General features: G+C 40.9%; 2 protein-coding genes across 2 annotated transcripts in view; one reads left to right on the top strand and one right to left on the bottom strand.

Annotated features, from left to right (window-relative positions):
- Positions 1-6,603: 6,603 nt before the first annotated feature.
- LRRC10 (leucine rich repeat containing 10) lies at positions 6,604-7,470 on the bottom strand. The gene has a single exon (XM_060244408.1). The coding sequence runs from the start codon at positions 7,432-7,434 to the stop codon at positions 6,604-6,606; it is 831 nt and encodes a 276-aa protein (XP_060100391.1). The 5' UTR covers positions 7,435-7,470.
- An 11,101-nt stretch (positions 7,471-18,571) lies between these two features.
- The window catches only part of LOC132575872 (cathepsin E-like), a 29,428-nt gene continuing 27,105 nt past the window's right edge, over positions 18,572-20,894 (top strand). Inside the window, exons 1-2 of the mRNA XM_060244557.1 lie at positions 18,572-18,694; positions 19,640-19,817. Coding sequence (XP_060100540.1) covers positions 18,639-18,694; positions 19,640-19,817 — 234 coding nt within the window. The 5' untranslated portion in view covers positions 18,572-18,638. The remainder of the gene's footprint in view (positions 18,695-19,639; positions 19,818-20,894) is intronic.

Consider the following 20,894-nt stretch of genomic DNA (forward strand, 5'->3'; position numbering starts at 1 on the left):
ATTATTTCAAAGACCAATCCACTTCAGTTGTACATCAATATCTCTCCTCCATTAATTGTTAGTACTCTAATAAAAATTTCAAATATATTAATTGACCTCTTAATTTCCTCAGTACAGTATCTCTAAGTATATGCTTTTTGTAGGAGTGGTTAGAATTTAGATAATATGTACTGGATCCAGGGAAGATACCCAGACAAGCAAGCCCTGTTTACTTCTAATGCCTAAAAATGCATGATTGCAATTAAGATAATAAAAGTCACTGTGTTTTAAAAATATGTATCACAAGTAGAAATCGATTGGAATCCTGATCATTTGGTGATAGATCTGGCTGAGATGCACATAGTATATTTTCTTACAAATTCCTGGAGAGGTAGCCCTATTAGTGTTGCAGCAAAATTTATAAAAACCTTTAATACCTTCAGTATTAATGAATGTGTGGTGATATATCTGCTTGTAGGGTACAGCCAACTGCCAGATGCTGCCTTTGTGTTTTTCACTGAACTTTGAGAGTAGTTTGTAAATCTCACATGTTATATGTAATGGAGGAGAAACGGATCACGGGGGATTCAAGAGAAAACAACTGAATATCTCAAACCCAAGAACACATCTGACTCCTAGCTCAGATTTTTACTGTTTCACTGAGGGAAGTATTATTGGGTTAAATGTATAAAAGAAACCATTAAACTTGGAAACACAAGTTCTATGCACTATCCCTGATTCCCTGTGTCTTGGTTAAGGGGAAAATGCTGTTTGAACAAATTACACAGATGACTCCATTGCTTACAAGAGAAGGAAATTATACTTACAAAAATAGAAGCACATCTTACATGTCATGTTCATGTAGGTATATTTAACTTATTGTGAATAGATTAACTTCAAAAAGGTTAACTTGCTTACAGCTCCAAGTGAGAGAGAGAAGTCCTATAGAAGAAAAAAACAGAAGGCAATCAACAGTCAATGAGCGTCAACAGTCAATGAGCGTCAGCATCTAACTGATGAGAGTGGGGTTTTAACACACCAGTGTGCTTAGTGCATGCAGCTGTTTTTTCTGATTGAGAAATCTTAATGCAGGTGTGGTTGTCGTCTTTAAATCAGATTGGCTGTTACTTATCAATTCCAGGTGTAGCCACAGCAGTCCTCTTCATTCTCTTGCAGGTGCTATAAAGACTATGTGGAAGACAAACTTACTGCAGTTTGCTCTACTGGCCCAGGAGATTGGTCCACCTCCATACAGGAACAAGTACTTACCTGTGAATTTATAGTCTAAGCCAGGGGTGTCAAACATGTGGGCCAGATCAGGCCTGCAGAGGGCTCCAATCAGGCCCTCCAGCAACTGGCTGCCATCTGCTTCATCTTCCCTTGCCTGCTTTTTTCGGTCGCCATTTCGTGTTTCTCCCAGGACAGGACAGAGCAGCAAAGCAGCCTTTCTCTCTCCCCTCCTCCCTTTTCCCAAAGGGAGGAGGGAGTAGCAGCCTCAGCCAGTGAGGAAGCTTGGCTCTATAGCTCTGCTGGTGATTAAGATTGCCGGGCTCACTTAATCACCCTGCAGAGCTACTGAGACAAGCCTCTTCCTTTTAATAAATGGCTGAGGCTCCTCCCTCTCCTCATGCCCCAGGGAAGGAAAAAAAGCCAGAACTTCCTTTGCCAGTCCCCACCATCAGGAGAGCTATAAAGAGTGCTTTTAAGACTAGCAATGTTTTAGTGAAAGTACGAGCTTTTTGCCTTGCTACAGAGAGAGAGAGAGAGTTTTGTTGGACTTGTTATGGGTGTAACTGGGTTCCCCTCCTCTTTTTCACTGTACTCATGTCCTTCAGTCTTTCTCAATAGGAAAGTGTGAACTATTTAGAAGAGAAATATCAAAATTAGGCTGAGAGTGTGTTCCACCCCAGGTTTACCCAGCAAATTTTCCTTATTTTTTCTTTCACATTTTCCTTTGATTGGGGGTCTTGAATTTAGACTTTAGGTCAGATAGTAGGCTGACACTGACCACCTGTACATGGCTGTCTCTCTGTTCTTGTAGTTGTTTTTTGGGGGGAAGTTGTATTTTTTTTAGTTGTCATTTTTCTGGGGAAAATTAGTTTTGTAGACAAGTACATAACCTTCAGTCTGTGCTACTTGTGTGCCTTCACATGTTCTTGACTAGTGCTTGAAGCAACTTCTGTACAAAAGCTCACAGTGTCCAGCTGCTTCATGTTCCTCTGGGTCTTAGGCTCAAAGCATTGACCATGAGATATCTGTAATGAATGTCAATGAATCAAAAGTAGGTTTGCAACTTGCAGATGTGCACATCTGAACAGCACATATTCAAGACTGGTACAGCACAGACATTGTCTGCAGTTTTTGATGCAATAATTCATAGCAAGAGGTGACATTTATCAGAGGCTGTAAAACAAAATATTACAAGTGAGCTAATATTTTAAGCACATTTTATTGTAAGTTTTAAAAAATCTTTAATTGTGCCTGTGCCTTTTATAAAGTGTATATGTCCGCTACCTGGCATTACGTTTTATGACCCGGCCCGACAGTCTCATTTATGTCAAATCCGGCCCTCATAACAAATGAGTTCGACACCCCAGGTCTAAGCTGTCTCCTATCCAGTCTGCATTCATGTAACCGACTAACTTTGAATTCCTAGTGGGTGGCAATTTTAATTTTCAATCTAAAGTTCCTTTTAGGTATCTAGCCACTCTTTATGCTGCAATCCACTCTTTCTTGCAAGGCACACTTGTACAGAGCTTCCTGGATCTCCCTGTGACATTTAGATCAGGGTGGACAGCGGTAGCTCTCCAGATGTTTTTTTGTCTACAACTCCCATGAGCCCCAGCCATTGGCCATGCTGGCTGGGGCTGACGGGAGTTGTAGGCAAAAAACTTCTGGAGAGCTACTGTTGACCACCCCTGATCTAGATTTTTGACCTCTACCTTCTTGGATACTGTTATGCTTAAAAGTAATCTGATTGTGTTATGTTTAATCACTGGTGCAAAGGTTTCATCAAAATCCTGACCATATTTTTTTGAGAAGGCTTTAGCAGCTAATCTCACTTTGTAGTATGCTACGTCTCCATCTGCATTTTGTTTGACCTTAAGCACCCACTTGCATCCAGGAAGGCACTTTGCTGGTGGTAGCTTTGTCAAGGTCCGCATTTTATTTTTTGTGTGAAGCATCAATCTCCTGTGCTGCATTCTTCCACTTACTGACTTTGGCTGCTGGCACCTGTTTCACTTATTTCCAGGTCAAGCGTTCAGATGGCAATGCCAACCTTGCAAGGTAGAACAAGCACGAGGCTAGTATGCCTTTCTTTGGTAGTGATGAGCATTGGAAGTGTCCTGGATTTTCATGTGCTGTCACAGAGCTGTCCAATCCACCTGTCTTCTCATTCCTGTGTTGCAGGGCTTTTTTGTAGCAGGAACTCCTTTGCATATTAGGCCACACACCCCTGATGTAGCCAATCCTCCTGGAGTTTACAGAAGGCCCTGTACTAAGAGTCTTGTAAGCTCTTGGAGGATTGGCTACATCAGGAGTGTGTGACCTAATACACAAAGGAGTTCCTGCTACAAAAAAGCCCTGCAACACAGGAAAAAAAGCCCTACTGTGTTGTACTGCTCTGAATCTTGGCCATGATTGCTTTCAGAATCTGCCTTCTCAGGTTGTCTTGTTCTGATGTTTCATCATTGTGCACTGGTTCAGGGTCCAAGAGCCAGTACTGGTTGTCTGCCTTTTCTGATGTAGTTCCTTCTCTACTGGCTTTGCTTTTGTCAAAATGAACTACATGTCTGGCATAGACTTCACCTGTTTCTTGGCAGTCTATACCCTTTATTTCCAGAATCATTTCCCACAAAAACACTTTCTCTGGTTCTATTAAATAGTTTTTGCCTTTTCTACTTGGGTTCACATCTGAAGGCCTTGCTGCCAAATACTGTAATGTGTCCCTTGCCATGCCGTATTTGATGGGTGTATGTGTGCTCCCTTTGTGAACAGTCTGTTCTGGAGATGGTTTGCAGTCAGGATTGCTTTACTTCACTATTTTTTGGGTAGGCCTGCATCCATGAACATGCATTTACTCATCTCCAGTAAAGATCTCATTTTTCGTTTCAGCAGTGCCATTCTGCTCGGGAGTAAAGCTCACCGACTTTTTGTGCGGGATGGTTTCCTATGCCAACAAAGCTTGCATGTGATGTGAGATAAATTCACCACCATTATCTGTCTGTGACATTTGGGTTTTTCTTCCAAACTTGTTAGAAACCATAGCAAACATATCTCTTGGGGAATTTGCGAACCTCACTTTACATAGTATTCTCAGTTTCCCTGTTATTCTCCATGTTTCCCTTTTAAGGGGAAAATGCTATTCAAACAAAAAATGATCTGACTCCAATGGTAACATGTGTATCTGTTTTTGTATGACATATTCATGTAGGTACATTTAACTTATTGTGAACAGATTAACTTCTAAAAGGTTAACTTGCTACAGCTCCAAACCTAGGTAAAAGAGGAGAGGTCCTATAGAGGGTGGGGCCAGCTGCCAAGTGTACCTGAGTGAGAGTATTTTCATTGTGTCCTCAACTCTAATTATAAATCATGCACAGTATGTATTCTTAAAAAGATAAAGGTAGTCCTCTGTGCAAGCACCGAGTCATTACTGACCCATGGGGTGACTTCACACCTTGACGTTTTCTTGGCAGACTTTTTACGGGGTGGTTTGCCGTTGCCGCCCCTAGTCATCTACACTTTACACCCCAGCAAACTGGATACTCATTTTACTGACCTCGGAAGGATGGAAGGCTGAGTCAACCTTGAGCCAGCCATCTGAACCCAGCTTCTGCCAGGATCGAACTCGGGTCATGAGCAGAGCTTAAACTGCAGTAGTGCAGTTTACTACTCTGCACCATGGGGTTCCTGTATGTATTCTTACAGCCCTTGTATTATGTTTGCTATCATAAATTCAAGAAAACTATATTGATACTGTAATTGGCAACTCATACTTTGCCTTCACAATTTTGCAAAAGGATTATTTGCATGTTTAGAGGAACATCATGACATAGACAATTCTGCAGAAATATGGCTTTTTCTCATTTCTAAGATCCCAGCACTACAAGACATACAAACTTCTCAGATCTAGATTCAGTCAAGATCTTTTCTGTATACATTTTTGCTTATAAACTTCGATTCTGGATTCATTCTTTGATTCAATTTGATAGAATAGGAATTACATGTATTATTGTTTATTCATAATAGTACCACTTCAGAGTGCAAAATGAGGACTCATCTGATTGGATGGGGTAAGGTGAAAAGCACTCTTTAAAAGTGGTTGGCATTGCTGAAATAGCAGGCTACCTTCAGATTTAATTTATGTATAAAGCACTGTTAACTAGATCAGAATTAATGTATACATTTTATATTAAAATGTTAATAGGCATTAATATTTTCATGAAGTGCAGAGTAACTATATGGCATTACTGTGCTAATACTGTCACCTTAAAAATTACAAAATAGTTTGGTCTAGTCAAGGCATACTTCTTGAATGAGTCTTTGTATAAAATACCTGGAAACCTGTGAGTGAAATTTATATCAAGTAAGGCTGCTTATAGTCAAAAGCCAAGATACTTTTGGAAATTATGAAGGAAATACCCAGCAGTGGCTGCACCTTTTTTTTAGCCAAATACGTTAAGTGGCTGTAAATCTTTGCCCTTTTAGGGCATTGCTACTGGTGTGTTAGTACACAGACTCTAAAGTAACAGCCAGTCTTTTAGTGAACGGGGGGAAAGGGGGGGAGACAAATACTATAAACTCACTAATTTTGGTTTTCACTGATGTGTTTCCAAAAGGAAAGAAAAATTACTGCAAATCATCTTGTCATACGTAACCATATGTAAAATGCAGTTATAATCCATTACTTGCAAAATACACACTTACAAAATTTTAATTTCCTACTGATTTATCTGTCATGATTTCTCCAAAAGAATTAGCTAAAGGTTCTGTAAAGAAACCCTTGATTAGTTCCACTTGCAGACCTATATTTCCTTGTGAAAGGAAGTAGTTGATGAACCAGTTTAAGGCTGCAATTTAGATGTTTTTGATGGCATTCTACAGCGGCCTTGAAATCTCTCATTTAGATTACTGCACAATTGGAAGTAAGCTTTCCCTTACTTGTGGGAGGTACATTTGCAGTATGAAATTTTTGAAGATAGTGTCCTCAAACACTTCTAGGCAGTTCCTAAAATCACATCAAATGCTACACCTGTTTTCCTTGTACAAACATTTAAAAAAATTAAAAATGCAACCAGTTATCCAAAATGGATTTATCTTGTTTGACACTTTGTTTGTTGTGTTCTTGCTTTACTGCTCCTGATAGATTTTTTTTTCCTTTAAAGAAGTTTTTGTGGGTATCTATGGAGGGCTGGTCAAGTTGACTAGAATTGCTGTAAATTGCTCACATTAGCTATGCAAACCCTACTGAAATGTAAATTCACACATGAAAAATCATGGTCTCTAAAAACAAAACTGCACCTAACTGCAGTCCTCAGGCCCATTGATGCAAGAGTCACAACCTTCTTCATCTTATTTCTCTGTTGAAGGCTACCAATGCAGCAAACTGGAGGAAGCGCTTTAATCAGACAGCTTGCAGGGGAGAGGCAGAGGCAGAAGTGAAGTGATATCCTCAGCTCCTTTACCCCTGTCCAGACCAGATCTTTTCCTAGGCTCTGGGCTTTCTTCAGACCACCTCCCTACACGATGCACCCCCTTAGCCACCTTGGGTGCATTTCTGCAAGGATTATGATCGTAGATTACCAGCTTTAACCCGCTGAGTTGCATGAGACTGGGGAAGTAACGGATAGCATTGCGATCCACATCAATAACTTCCAGAAAGGGCATGTGGAGCAGCACAGGTGGGAAATCATCTAGAAGGTTACTTGAGAGCCAGACAGTACGAAGTTCCTGCAGGTACCAAAGCTGTCCAGGTAGGGAGCGTAGTGCATTGGATCCAGCGTGCAAGGTCTTGAGGTGCCTCAGTTTGCATACCACATTGGGCAGGTGGTGCAGGCAGTTGGACTCAATCCATAGGGTCTTGAGGTTCTGCAGAAGGTGGAGCTCCATAGGCAGGTCCCGGAGTTTGTTGTTTCCTAGGTAAAGAATACACAGTTGCTTCAGGCTGCACACAACTAAAGGCAGTGTTTCAAAGTTGTTGAAATCCAGTGCAAGGATCTGGAGGTTCTGAAGCTGTTCTAGTTCAGGGGGTAGATGGTTCAGATTATTGTCGCTCAGGTACAGCTTGACCAGCTCCTTAAAAGAACAAACACACAAGGGAAATCGCCTCAGTTGCCTGCTGCTCAGGTCCAACATCTTATCAATTGGCATCTCTTCAAGGTCCCCTAGAAGATATTTCTGACAGTTATCAGAAGGAATAAAAGCAACAGCTGCTCGGAAAACATTGCCCATCCTGAAAGCTTCACAATAAATGGGCTGTTGCTACAAGAATAAATCTGGACTGGGGAAGCTGGTTTTTTTTTTTTTTTAACCCCGTGTGCTGTTCTTCTGGCAATGTCCTCCATCCTGCTATAATATATACTCTGTCTACATAGCAACAATCATTAATCTCAAGAGCCCTGAAATGTTCTGATAAGTGAAGGAGTGTCTGCTGATGAGAAGTACAGACCTGACTTTGGAACAGCTCTCAGACATAGAGGAAGCAAAACTATCCTTATGAAGTTCTAAAACTCTCCTCTGGTTGATCTGGAATATTTCCAAAACCCCACCTCAAAATAACCCCAATTTTAAGGCACTGTGCATCTTGTGACCACATATTAGTAACAGGAGTTGTACTGTCAAGAGTTCATTCAGTCACATGCTCAGTAATATTTGGCATGCCATCTTGTACAGCAAATGCATATTTATGACCAATAACATGCTAGGTGCTTACAAAACTTGAAATGCCTTAGATGGGTTGTAACTAGACAAGAGAGGCCAGGGATGGTCATTAATGGAGTTAAAGTCAGGTGACCAAAGAAGCGGATGAGATTAGGATGGTGGTTCTGGAAAGGGTTTTGCTAATATGTATATCAACCACATGGAAGGGTAGAGCAGCAAAGCAGATGCACTTTTAAATAGAAAATGAAGCCATAGGAGATTGCTTGGTAGTAAACACAAGATGGGAGAGGGAAACCAGTGGTACTGTAGTGGATGGACAAAGTGATGAGAAAAGTTTCAGAATAGAAACAGGCTGATCTTTCATTACTGAAAATGTGCATAGGTCCATGCAGTTTTGGGCTGTAGTAACAGAAGTATAGATTATGATATTGGATTTAAGGATTTATAGTGTCCAGATCATGTGAAGTGATGGCATCGCTTTACTCTGCTTTGGTAAGACCTCACCTGGAGTGTTGTGTTCAGTTTTGGGCACCACTTTTTAAGAAGGATATAGACAAGCTGGAACAGGTCCAGAGGAGGGTGTCAAAGATGGTGAGGGGTCTGGAGACCAAGTCCTGTGAAGAAGAGTTAAAGGAGCTGTGTATGCTTAGCATGGAGAGGAAGTGGCTGAGAGGTGATATGATCACCATCTTCAAGTACTTGAAGGGCTGCCATATAGAGGATGGTGCTAAACTGTTTTCTGTTGTCCCAGAAGGTAGGACCAGAACCAACAAGTTGAAATTGAAACAAGTTTCTGGCTCAACGTTAGGAAGAACTTCCTGACAGAGTGGTTCCTCATTAGACCAGGTTTCCTTGGGAGGTGGTGGGCTTTCCTTCCTTGGAGGTTTTTCAACAGAGGCTATATGGCCATTTGACAGCGATGCTGATCCTGTGAATTTAGGGGAAGGTATTTGTGAATTTCCCGCATTGTGCAGGGGGCTGGACTAGATGACCCTGGGGGTCCCTTCCAACTCTTTAATTCTGTTGGAATTATTGTTGGGCCCACAATACCTGATCCCCTCGTCTGATGAAGTGTGCTTAGAGAGCCCACAAAAGCTTACATTCTGAATAAAACTTGGCTAGTCTTAAAGGTGCACTTGACTCCTGCTTTCTTTAATTCTGTGATTCATGTAGAGAAAGTGGTGTTTCTCAAACTGTTGTGGGGTAAGCCCTATTTAATATTAATAGTGGAGTAACCTCTATTTCAGGCATGTCCAACTTCGAACAGGTCGGGATCTGTTTTTTCCGGACAAAAGTGCTGGTGATCTACCACCATGAAAATTAAGTCTCAAATTAGTTTTGAATTAGATTTTAACCCACCAAAGTTGGGTTTCACCCCCCCTCCCATTTACAATGCACCTTCTGTCATTTACTGGTAAGCAGAATAAGCAAAAACAAAACAGACGAAGATTCAGAAAGAACTGCGAACAGTTTTTCTTAAATTTTTATTGTTATAACTTTCTTTAACTGTCTTAATAACTTCCTTTAACTTTTATTGAGTAATTTGTGTTAAATGTAGGTCAAGTATTGATCCAGGCTGATCTTGCGTAATCTTTAAAACTTTGTTCTTGCTAATTAGTGAGACATCTGAGCCTGCATTTCATCCACCAGCTTTTTGAAGTTGGGTGAATATTGCGTGAGGGCCAGTCTCAGGGAATCCTGGAGATGTTCATCTGTCATGTTGGAACGCTGTGTGCTCTTTGTCATTTTCAGATGGGAAAATGCAGATTCACACAAATAAGTTGAACCAAAACAAGAGTGTACAGCTTCACTGCATCTTCTCAAGTTGGGAAATTTGTCTCTAGGCACTAGCTTCCAAAATGATTCTTGCTCAGCATGGGTCTTGAGAAAAATGTCATTTTTAAGGGTTACTATTTTGTTTTCAAGAGATGCCTTGTTCAATGAGTAATTTTTATTGATCGCAGCTGCAGTTTCCTTAATGTCCATATCTGCTTTGAATGGGTATGACAAGTACTCCACAACTTTTTCAATTCTTTGGAGGTCACAGAATCTTTTTTCGAATTCCTGGATAACAGAGCAGATTTCTGTTACATACTTCTCGTTCTGAAAAACAAAATTTGGATATTGTCCCAGATGATCCTGCATATTAGGAAAATGATCAAAAGTGTTGTTTGCAAGGTCAGTCATCATTAGCTCAAATTTGCTCTTGTAGGATGAAACTGTACTCATCATCTTGCCAATGCATTTGTTTTTACCTTGTAGTTCCTAGTTCATATCACTTAGTTCGCCTGTAAAGTCAGTGAAAAATGCCAGATCACATAGCCACTCCTCATCTTCCAACTCTGCTTTGTCATCTCCCCTCTCCTTCAAAGACCTTCTTATTTCATTCAGCAAATCACGAAATCTTTGCAGAAATTTGTGCCTACTTAGCCACCTTACATCTGTGCAAAATGATTTCCGCTGCCCCTTCATCAAGAGTAAGATTGAAAAGCTATCTTTGAAGTGATCTTCCACGAACTGAATTTACAATTTTGAAAGTGATGTCCATGACAGTCTTTGTATTGAGTCTCTTGCTTGCCAAAACTTGCCTGGTGAATTATGCAGTGGTAAGAAAGGAAATCTGGAAAGTCATATTGCTGTCTACAGAGGCCTATGAAACCGTTAACCTCACCTGTCATTGCTCTTGCTCCATCAGTAGTGATGGAAACAAGTTTATGCAATGGAAGATTACACTTTGTCCCAAAAGAATGGAAAGCTGAATATTTCCTGACTGGTAGTTCTCCCTTTTAAAGAAATCATTCCAAGTAGTGTTCAAAAACCATCCGGATAAAAACTAGTAACTGGGCTATGTCTCTTATGTCTGTAGATTCATCCAGTTGGAGTGAGAAAGAAACACAAACTGAAACATCCTCCAACAATTGTTCAGTTGTGTCTCCACACATCTTTTCTATTTGCCGCATGACAGTGTTTCTTGACAATTGTACATCTTGAACAGCAGCTATGATCTCTTTCTTATTCTTAAATCCTTCAAAAAGATTGTCTGCTGCTTCAAGAAAACAATCTTTTACAAATTCTCCTTCATTGAAAGGTTTGCATTTCTTTGCGATCAGGTTGCTGACCTTGAAGAATGCCATGGTTGCATTGACTGAATGTGACCTTGGCTTCGCCATCAACTGTTGCTGTGCAGCCAATTTAGATTTAAGTTCTTTGAGCTTCAGTTTACGAATTTCACTTTTGGATGGAAAATCAGCAGCAAACTTATTGCTATGCAGAGCCTTACAATGATGCTCCAGATTACCCTTTTTGGGCAAGGATACAGCGGAGTTACATAGTAGACAACAACACTTGTCTTTCACCATGATGAAGAAGTAGTTCATTTCCCATTTTTCACGAAAGTGGTAGGTCTTGCTCTTCTTTGGAACACTCATCTTCGTTATACTGGGGTGGCTGAGATGCTAAGTTAACACTGGCTGAATCTGGTCCAAAACAGTCACTGTCCCAAAGTATTAAAGATCAACAGGAACTGAAGACCTCTGGATGATGCCAAAACCACACATGCAGTTCTAAAAGTAAAAATAAGAATTCATCATACTGGCACCAATAATCAAATACCACCACACCAAACAATCATCAAAAAACCCCAAACACCTGTCCAGCAAACCATGAGACCAAGTGTGGCTGATGATCTACCTCTGACCTCTATGCGATCTACTGGTAGATCGTGATCTACCTGTTGGACATACCTGCTCTATTTAATATTAGTTTATCCTACTAACACCTGTGATCAACAAACAGTAGTTAGCTATAACCTGTAGCTGATTACAGGACAGCAAAAACTAGCTGCTTCATGGCAAGCTAGGAAGCATTCAGTTAGAATTTGAATTTGGAGCTGAAATCACTGAGTCTGCAGGTCCCAGGCAAATGTGTTATTACACACATCATGCAACACAAAGATTAAGGGGAGTTGCTGATTTCATGGCCAACTCAAAAATCTGACCTGTATAGTATTGTCATATTGTAGGAAACATATGCCTGTAAGAAATAGCTGCTCTGTACTTGGTTTCATTTGCTCTGGATAAATAAGGGTGAGCATGCTTTACCTGAAATATCTAATGCTGGGGTTCCCAACCCTTTTCAGCCTATGGGTGCCTCTGAAGTTCTGATACAGGGTGATGGGTGCAACCACAAAATGGCCACCATAGGAGGCAGAGCCAACCATAGAATGTCAGGGAGTGTATAACAGTAACTTTTCAATATTTCAGGAAGAAGCTGTTTAACAGGATACCTTTTAAAATGATCATACTATTTTAAAATAGCCTTGCTTACTTTCCGTCACTCAGTGAAGATCCTTGTGTTGTGGTGGCAGCTGTTCCCAAAGGGATGTTTAAAAAATTTGCTCAGCGAATCATATCCAGTGGCAAATCAGAAGCCTTGCTGGGCTAGGAAAGGTGCTGGTGGGTGCCATGGTGCCCATAGATACCACATTGGGAACTCCTGATCTAATGTCTCTGTGCTGATCAGGAGGGAACCTGGTATTGTCTCAGGAATCCTTCAACAGACTTTAAGAAAATGAGCCTGTTTTCAAACTCTTCCAGAGATGAGCAGAAGAGACCTCTGGGTGTGTCTGTGAAGTATTGTCACAAGTTGGCTATCATGGGCTGAACCGTGGCAGCTTTCTTCAGGTGAGTGAGAAGCTAGAAGCCTTCTAGCAAACAGGAGAAGGTATATCAAGTTGTCCCATTCAGCTGCTTTTCTTCTTTTCTGAGCCAGCAGAGCAATTTGTTTCTTGAGTATTTATGCCTACAGGCAATAGATTGCCAGGCAAAGACAGTTCCCCCAAACAACTGAAGGCCTCAGACACATTTTGAGCTTTGATTATTTATTGCTTCAGCTTGGTTTCAGAGTTGAGTGCCTTAGAGAGCAATTCTAAGCAGGTTTACTCTGAATTCTACTAAGGCATGTTCAATGGGGCTTACTCCCAGGAAAGTGCTCTTAGGATTGCACTGTAAGTGATCTCCTTGTCCATCTTCTGATTTCAGCTAATGCTTTTATAGGAAGATAGGCTTTCTGATGTGTTGTTAGTGAATTGTGATGATTGGGAGCACTCATATTCAAGGACAATAGTCAGTGGAAAGTGGTTGCTCTTGATGTGATCATCTACATAAAAATCCGTGATTAGCCTTCTTAAATAGGGTGATGACATAATAACACTTGATCCTTGTGCTGAGCTAAAAGTAAATTCACCTGAAAGATCATGCAGGAGAGATCAATTCAAGATCAATTTGCCAGTTGTCATAGTAAAATTTGCTAAGAGTGACTCACTGGGTTCAGTAAGTGACTCATTCAGTCAAGTGACTCATTGGACCATCTTATACAGGAAAAGAAAAAGAAGCCATTCAGATAATTTCCTAGGGCCATACACAGGGATAGGTAATTTCCTCCAATCCTTGCGTTAAAATCTCCCGCTATAAGGATTTCTGTCTAGGAGTATTCTGTTTCAAGATCTGCTAACTAATCATTTATGGTGTTCCAGCAGATCTGTGCAACAACTGCAGGGGGGTAAATACATCACTGAAAGAACAGTTAATTTAAATCAAGCAGCCTAGGCAAAAGGAGGGCAGGATGATAGATGTGATGTATTATGAGAAGTGGGGGTTTCCAAATATTTGGGGGAAATATTAGCTCTTAAGGAGACCTTAGGCTAGTGAGAGGTGGTAATGATGGAATCTTTTACACAAATTGTATACCAGGCCTTTTCCTTGGAGAAATTTCAGAATTAACCAGACTATTGCTTAACTAAGACTATTGCTTAACTAAGACTATTGCTTAACTAAGACTATTGCTTAACTAAGAATTAACCAGACTATTGCTTAACTAAGGGAGATTGTCTTATTAAGAAAATAGTGCGTGCACACAGTGTGTCATGGGTGCTGGGGACCCTGCAGAGGAAGTTGAGTCTGACGAGGAAACTGTGCCCCTGCCACCTGCACCAGTGCCCCTGCCTCCTGCTGGAGAAGATCCCAGCCCCCCTGCCTCGCCCTCTCGGGTGGCTCGTGTGCGTGACCGCCTCCGGCAGGACCTCAGGGATCGGAGGAGGGCGGCACGCTCACAAGCAAGACGCTCCCTGAGCCCTGAGTTCTGAGAGGATTCTGGCCCTCCTAAGAGCAAGGATGCTTGAGTTATGACAGGATCCTGGCTGCCTCCCTGAGCCAGCAATTAGCCCAAACGGGCAACAGCCAGCAGAGGGCTATATAGCTGTGGGCTTTGGGAGGAGGCTTTGTGGAAGCAACTAGTCATCTCCCTGACATCCTAGCATCCACTCCGGCTTGACTTTGGTTCCTGACTCCCTGACTTTGGCTTTTGACTTCTGGACTCCCTGACCTCGGCTTCTGGACCTCGGACCTGCGATACTTGTACACTGATTTGGATTTGGCGCCTCAGACCCTCCTGCTTACTGGCTACAGACCTCGGACTGCCTCTGGACTTTGCCTGACCCGGCCCCAGCCGTGACACAGTGAATAAATGCATACTGGGCACATAAACACACGTTAGAGAAATACAGGGGTGAGAAGTAGTAGAGCAGGGGTTCAGATAATTATAGCTACCTATCCAGAAGATGCCTCAGGTCCCATGAGGAGGACAAGATGACCAGCATCTTGGGTGCGCCATTTGGATACAGGACAGCACTCATCAAACTAATGATGTGTTTAAAAATATGTTGGGAAATGCTGAATGGGTCTCCCAGGAAAAGACAAAGATGTTGCTATATTTGCAACTATGTGTGGGGATGGGTTTCCAGGTATAAACAGGGAACTATTAATATTTCTGTAGGAATGTGGTTAGGAATGTGAGAGTTTAACAATTCACTGATGATCCTTGATTGCTGGAGAAGAAAAGGCTACCCAGTTGTGGAGATGGCCCATTGATTAAGATGATAGCCTTAGGAAGGGAGGAATCAGATATTGGGGTTTTGTGGTCAGGAAGAATCTCTTCTTTCCTGTGGGCTCCATAATGCAGAAGAATACCTCTTTCTTTTTAGATTGGGGGGGGGGCATTAGCCTAGATATGCCCTACAGCCACCCCCCAAAATAGCAAGTCAGACTTGTGCTTAGTTGCCAGAACCATTTTGTATGGTGCTGTTCCATCATGGTTGTACTGTATACTTCCAGGCCCCAGTCTGGCTTACTTCTAACCCAGGCAAGGCTGACAATTGTACTGTGAGAGAATAACGGTACCAATATTAAACAGCATAGACCTGCTCTCAGATGACCGGTGTGCCCAATAGCCATGGCTAGAATGAAAAAGGGTGAATATTCTTCTATGTATATATAGCACCCATGCCATGTTTCTTGGAATAAGACATACAATTGAGATTGCCTGTTTTCCTTTTCCATCCAGCAATATTCCAATACAATTTTTTTAGAATGGAATTACTATGAGTCCCACTTAGTCAACCTCAATTAACCTGTTCAGGTGCCCAGCAGAATCAGAGTGTGCAGTACATTGCGATAGTTGAGGTCCACAGGGCCTATTTGACTTGAGTAGTCTCTGTGGGAGTCCTTATTGATTCCTCTTGAATAGGATTTGTTGATAATCATAGCTAAGGGAGTTCTGGGTTCAGGATCAATTGAGGACTGTTCAGTGCCAAGGTCAGGTGACTGAAGCATCTCAATTTTTTTAATGCAATCTGCATGAATGGTGTGATCCGTATTAATATCCAGCAAGCATTCTTGCAGTTGTATGTGAAAGGTTTTGACATCCAACACTTAGCGAATATCCAATATTTCCAGCAAGCCATGTAGTTATGATGTCAAACGTTGAATCCTTTGTTCATGGGAGTTGTCCAATTTGGTTGCAGAGCAGAAGTTATGAGGGTTTTTTTTTTAGAAGAGATTATGATTTATTGGATCAACTTTGCAAAAAAACCCCCTTTTTATTTAAAAACCCTCATTTAATTTACAAAATGGCATTGGAATTTATTTAATAGATGAACACAGCAGTAATGATGCATGTACTGATTCCATTTCAAGCATTCAACGTTCTTGCTTGCCCTAGTTCAGCAGAATAACTACAAAATCCAGGCTGTTCTCCTTGAAGCCTCAGCAAAATCTGGCCAGTTCATGCAGTTGGATTGGGTTGTTCTCTATTATGACAGCAATAAAGCCGGCATCAGAGTTTTCCTGAGCTCCCTGAGTTTCCTGCACAGTTGATACTGACTCACTGACATTATGGCTTTTAGAAAGGAAGAGTTTCAGTGATAGAATGTAATTTATGAAGGGAATTTTTGAGATGTTGCAAAGTTAGTTGAATATGTCTTTGCTCCCCTTGTACTGGACATTTAAGAATTTGACAGAATGTAACCCAGTTACAGCAGCTAAGCTGTCAAAAATGTCTGGGGTCAGTTGTGTAGCATCCAAACTGTTTTCTGCAGTTGGGGATGCAGAGACAAGATCTATTAAGCTATCCAGGTTATTTGAATTTAATGTATGTTCAGCATTAAATGAGGGGGCAACTCTGTCCTGGAGTCCAGGCAACAGTGGTCGAAGGGGCTCCTCACAAAAAACTCTACTTGCAAAGATATCGTGAGGAGATAATCATGTTTGCAATTTGGGAAGCCCCAAGAGAATCAGAAAGCTGTCAAAGGTTAGCAAAATTCTCAAGCTGTTGTTGGCAGATAGAAATGCTCAACATGAGCGAGATCAATGCGACACACTTCAGTTCTAAGTAGTTGGCTCAAAGAGGAAAGGATTTTACTTTTATTGGATCATCTCCCACTATCCCAATGATTATGTATGATATAGAGAGTGATTCAATTAATCACAAGTTGGTGAGTAGAGATTTTTTTTAAAAAAGTATAAAGATTAAAGGGCAAAAAGTAAAATAGATTTGTGTAGTTTGATTAGGTATCAGTACCTAAATATTTTCAGATATATCTGTGTATCTTTAAAATAGATAAATTGCTTGGTAAGATCAGGCACATTTGGCAGCCAGAATTTCTTTCCTGTATGTGAACTATGGGTTTTTATGGAGTACTGTTCTTTTTTATGCTTCTTTTCATAATTTTCTGCAAATCAGATTTCCCCACCCACCTTAGATCTTCAGTCCTAAATACTGTGCTGAACAATAACATGATGGCAGGGAGGGGAACCTGGTTCATAAGGTTAATCATTAATCTAGTTTATCAAAATAAGTTAATATGACCTTTGATTGCTATATATTATGTAGCCAGAGTCTTTTGGAGCTGCGTTAATATCTAAGCAATCAAGAAATGTCCCAAAATATCTTCCGAGAACAATGTCAGTATAAGTTAGTGAAACACAGTATTTCTCTTCTCCTGGAATATTATAATTCAACCATCTTTATATTTACCAGATCAGTAATCCCCAATCTTTCCAGAACTGGTACCCACTAAGATGAAAGCTTGTCATGGCCTCACAGCCACATTTATGTCATGTAACACAAGAAGAGCCAGAGATAGGACACATAAGCTGAGGGCTTTTTTATTCTACAGCTAGAAGGAACAAGCTAGCAGACCTAGGTTTAGAGATACTCCCACTCATAAAAGCTCTCCTTTGTTTTCTCTCTCTGGCACTCTCTGCCATGTCATTCTCCCACATCCACCAGTCCAGTGCTCCCATCTATGTTTGTGGTGCTGGCAAAACATATCTCAGAACAAAATCAGGGGATGTAGACATATCCAAAAAGAAAACAAAACGGGCAATGGTGTGGATGCAGTCAGGGCATTTCTGGATGGCAACTTCTCCATCAACTGATACACCAGCATAGGCTGTCCAGCTGGGAACAGCTTATTAAAGAAGATAGCTGATAGATATCTCAGCTTCTGATAGCTGAGATTAGAAAGGCAGAGACTTTTTTTGGTGCCTGGGGTAATCAGAACAAATTAAGCATGTTTGACACTCAGGACAGCATTGTCTGCTGGAGGCAGCAAGTGAATCGAGTCAACTAAAGAAACAACGTAGACAGAAGCAGACCTGCCTTATTTATAACACCTGCTCCCTGGGTAGGGGTGCCAGCCTCCAAGTAGCATCTGGGGGTCCCCTGGAATTAAAGCTCATATCTAGACTTACAGAAGTTAGTTTCCCTGGAGAAAATGGATGCTTTGAAGAGTGGACTCCGTGGCATTGTACCCCACAGAGGTCTCTGTTCTCCCTAGGCTCCATCCCCAAATCTCCAGGAGTTTCCCAACCTGGATCTGGTAACCCTACCCTCCATACCCCACTGGTAGCTGGGGGGACCTGGCAACCCTATGGGGTACCCCAGCCATAAGAACCTAATGATTGTTGCTCTTTCCCTCTTTTATCTGACTTGCTGTTTCTCAGCATTCTAGTTAGACTAAACTGTGGAACTGATATAACACAGATATTTGAAACTTGGCCTCATATTAGATGATGCTGGCATTCTGAGAGTGCAAGGTGAAATAATTATATGGACTGTTGTCTCTTTGGATATCCATCTTCTGCCCTGGAAAGATAAAAATGGCTTGACTATGATATATATTTATGTGTGAAGAGGGAGAGGTATATTTCACTGCAGGCCTCCATTCCCCCCTTGTTATATGTTCTAATGTATTGCAATATTTACATAAATAAAAGCTTACCTCTAGAGCACATTCCAAAATGTTCTGCCAAACTACTGACCGCCAACCATTGATTGACCTGACAAGCAGCTGGCTGTGATCCAGTGAAGTATAAAAGAGACTTTTTGGGGGGAGGGGGCGGAATCAGCCTTATTTTTTCTCCTAGTCAACTGAAGTCATGAAGGTCCTATTAGCAGTTCTGGTTTCTTTTTCATCGATCACAGCTCTAGTAAGGTAAGAAAGGACTTCAAGTATTTCAAGCGTTCTTAGTGGGTATCTGCTTTATTTGAACTTTTAAAAATCATCTATACTGTTTTAATAATCTTTTAAACTCTGGTTTTGGTTTTAATTCCTTGCAAAACAACTTATAATAAAATGTTAAAGCAAAGTAACAAAACAAAGTAGTAAAACAGGAAAACCAAACTAGCAATAAAACACTATATAAATATCAACAGGAACAAGATTTTTAAAAGCATAGATGAACAGGATTGACTTCACTTGGTACAATGATGATAACAAAGGCATCAGACAAATTTAAAGAAAGAAGAAACTCTATAATAAGGGTTCCACCACTGGGGCACAATGAGAAGCTTTTTAAAATCTTCACTGTAGGGTAAATTAATCTGTGAGCTAGTCCCAAATTGTTTTTGAATTTGCTGTCAATGCCAACTCTTGAATTGTGCTCAGAAACAATTATGAACTCTTTAAGAGCTTTGATGATTGGAAAAATATGTTTCCAATGGCTAATCTCTATAAATACACCAGTTTCTGTATTCTCAGCCAGCTGTGGTTTCTAAGCAGTCTTTAAAGGCAGATCCACACTGTGGTACAGGACAATCTGGATGTAACTAGGATGTGGCTTAATGCAAGACAATTTTGTGCAGGCATCCTATTTGCTACTTGAAAATCTTATTTAAAGATACTTGTGATAAATTGTACATGTTTGCTGCATGATGGCCCTAGAGCCAAAAATTTGGAAAAATCCGCTAAGTATATTTCTACCACAAGCCCCACTGAAGTGAACAGAAACCATATAAGGTTACATTCAGACACATTTCATTTAAATAAGGCTTGTACAGGAGACATACCGAGCAAATTGTGTCCCTTTTGCCTAACAGAACAAATCCTGGCATCTGGTAAGTACTATATGCCACACCAAAAAATGTATTTATGCCGTAGGATCCCTCTGCTTCGATCTCCATCTATCAAGCAACAGCTTCGAGCAAGAGGAGAATTCTATCAGTTCATGAAAGATCATCAGCCTGACATTTTTGCCCAAAGATATCTGCATTGCTACCCTCCAGATGTTTATTCATTAACGGGATTTACAACAGAAAAACTCTATGATTACATGAATGTGAGTATGTTCACTTAAATACAGGCAAGTTGTTTTTCCTCCTGGGGTGGCTTGATGAATCTGCCCTTTGCTATGAACGTTGGAAGATATGAGTGCTTGTACAAACATGTATGCTGGGCATGTCCATATCCATTTTCTAAATAAGCACCCAAGAACTTTAAATGAAATTAGGATAGAATTTTCTACTGGAATTGGTAATGAATCCAGGGTCTACTGTTGGTCTCTCCCTCTTATCTCTCTCTCCACACGCATGCACAAACATATAATAGTCAAGCCATTTTTATCTTTCCAAGCGGAGAAGATACCCACCCTGAGCCTACCTTGACAGGATGCGCAGGATAGAAATCCCATAAATAAAAATAAATGCATACATAAAATACTGTATCTCAATAATATAGAAATAGTTGGTGGATGGGCACCCATTTTATGCCAAGAAAAAAAAAAACTAGTGAGCCCACCTGAAGTAATTTTATCATGCTGTAAATTTATGTTGTATTAAGGCCATCAGTTCATTCCTAGGATAAAGTTGAGGTTCCAAAGGATGGGGGGAGGGGGTGTTTTTAAAAGTTTTTTAAAATGATGTTTCTTAAAAGCTGTGATCACACACACAAAATAATGCACTTTCAAATCCATTTTCAGTGCACTTTCCAAATGGATTTTGCCAGTTCACACAGTAAAATCCAGTTGGAAAGTGCCCTGAAAGTGGATTTGAAAGTGCATTATTTAGTGTGTGTGATCACAGTCAAAATATAACAGAAGTTTGGTCTGGAAATGGCTGCCTTTGGACAAGTGTCTTGAAATAGGGTTTGTAGAGTCTTTCGGGACCAAGTGCTGTGTTCTACTGGAGAAAGTTTTCCTTCCAGACGTTTCGTTCTCAGCTGCGGAGAACATCCTCAGTGGCGTTGCAGCCGGAGCAGGCGCTCAGACCTTCTTGGCTGCTGTGCATTGAGTATCTCAATGATGTGAACGAAACGTCTGGAAGGAAAGCTTTCTCCAGTAGAACACGGCACTTGATCCCGAAAGACTCTACAAACCCTAATGATGTTACCAGCCGTGAAAACCTGAAATCTTTGATGT

Source organism: Heteronotia binoei, chromosome 8 (assembly GCF_032191835.1).
Source record: "Heteronotia binoei isolate CCM8104 ecotype False Entrance Well chromosome 8, APGP_CSIRO_Hbin_v1, whole genome shotgun sequence".
In the NCBI taxonomy this organism is placed as follows: domain Eukaryota; kingdom Metazoa; phylum Chordata; class Lepidosauria; order Squamata; family Gekkonidae; genus Heteronotia; species Heteronotia binoei.

What these genes read in the sequence shown, in the direction of transcription:
- LRRC10 (XM_060244408.1), bottom strand. Translation starts at nt 7,434, where the DNA reads ATGGGCAATGTTTTCCGAGCAGCTGTTGCTTTTATTCCTTCTGATAAC.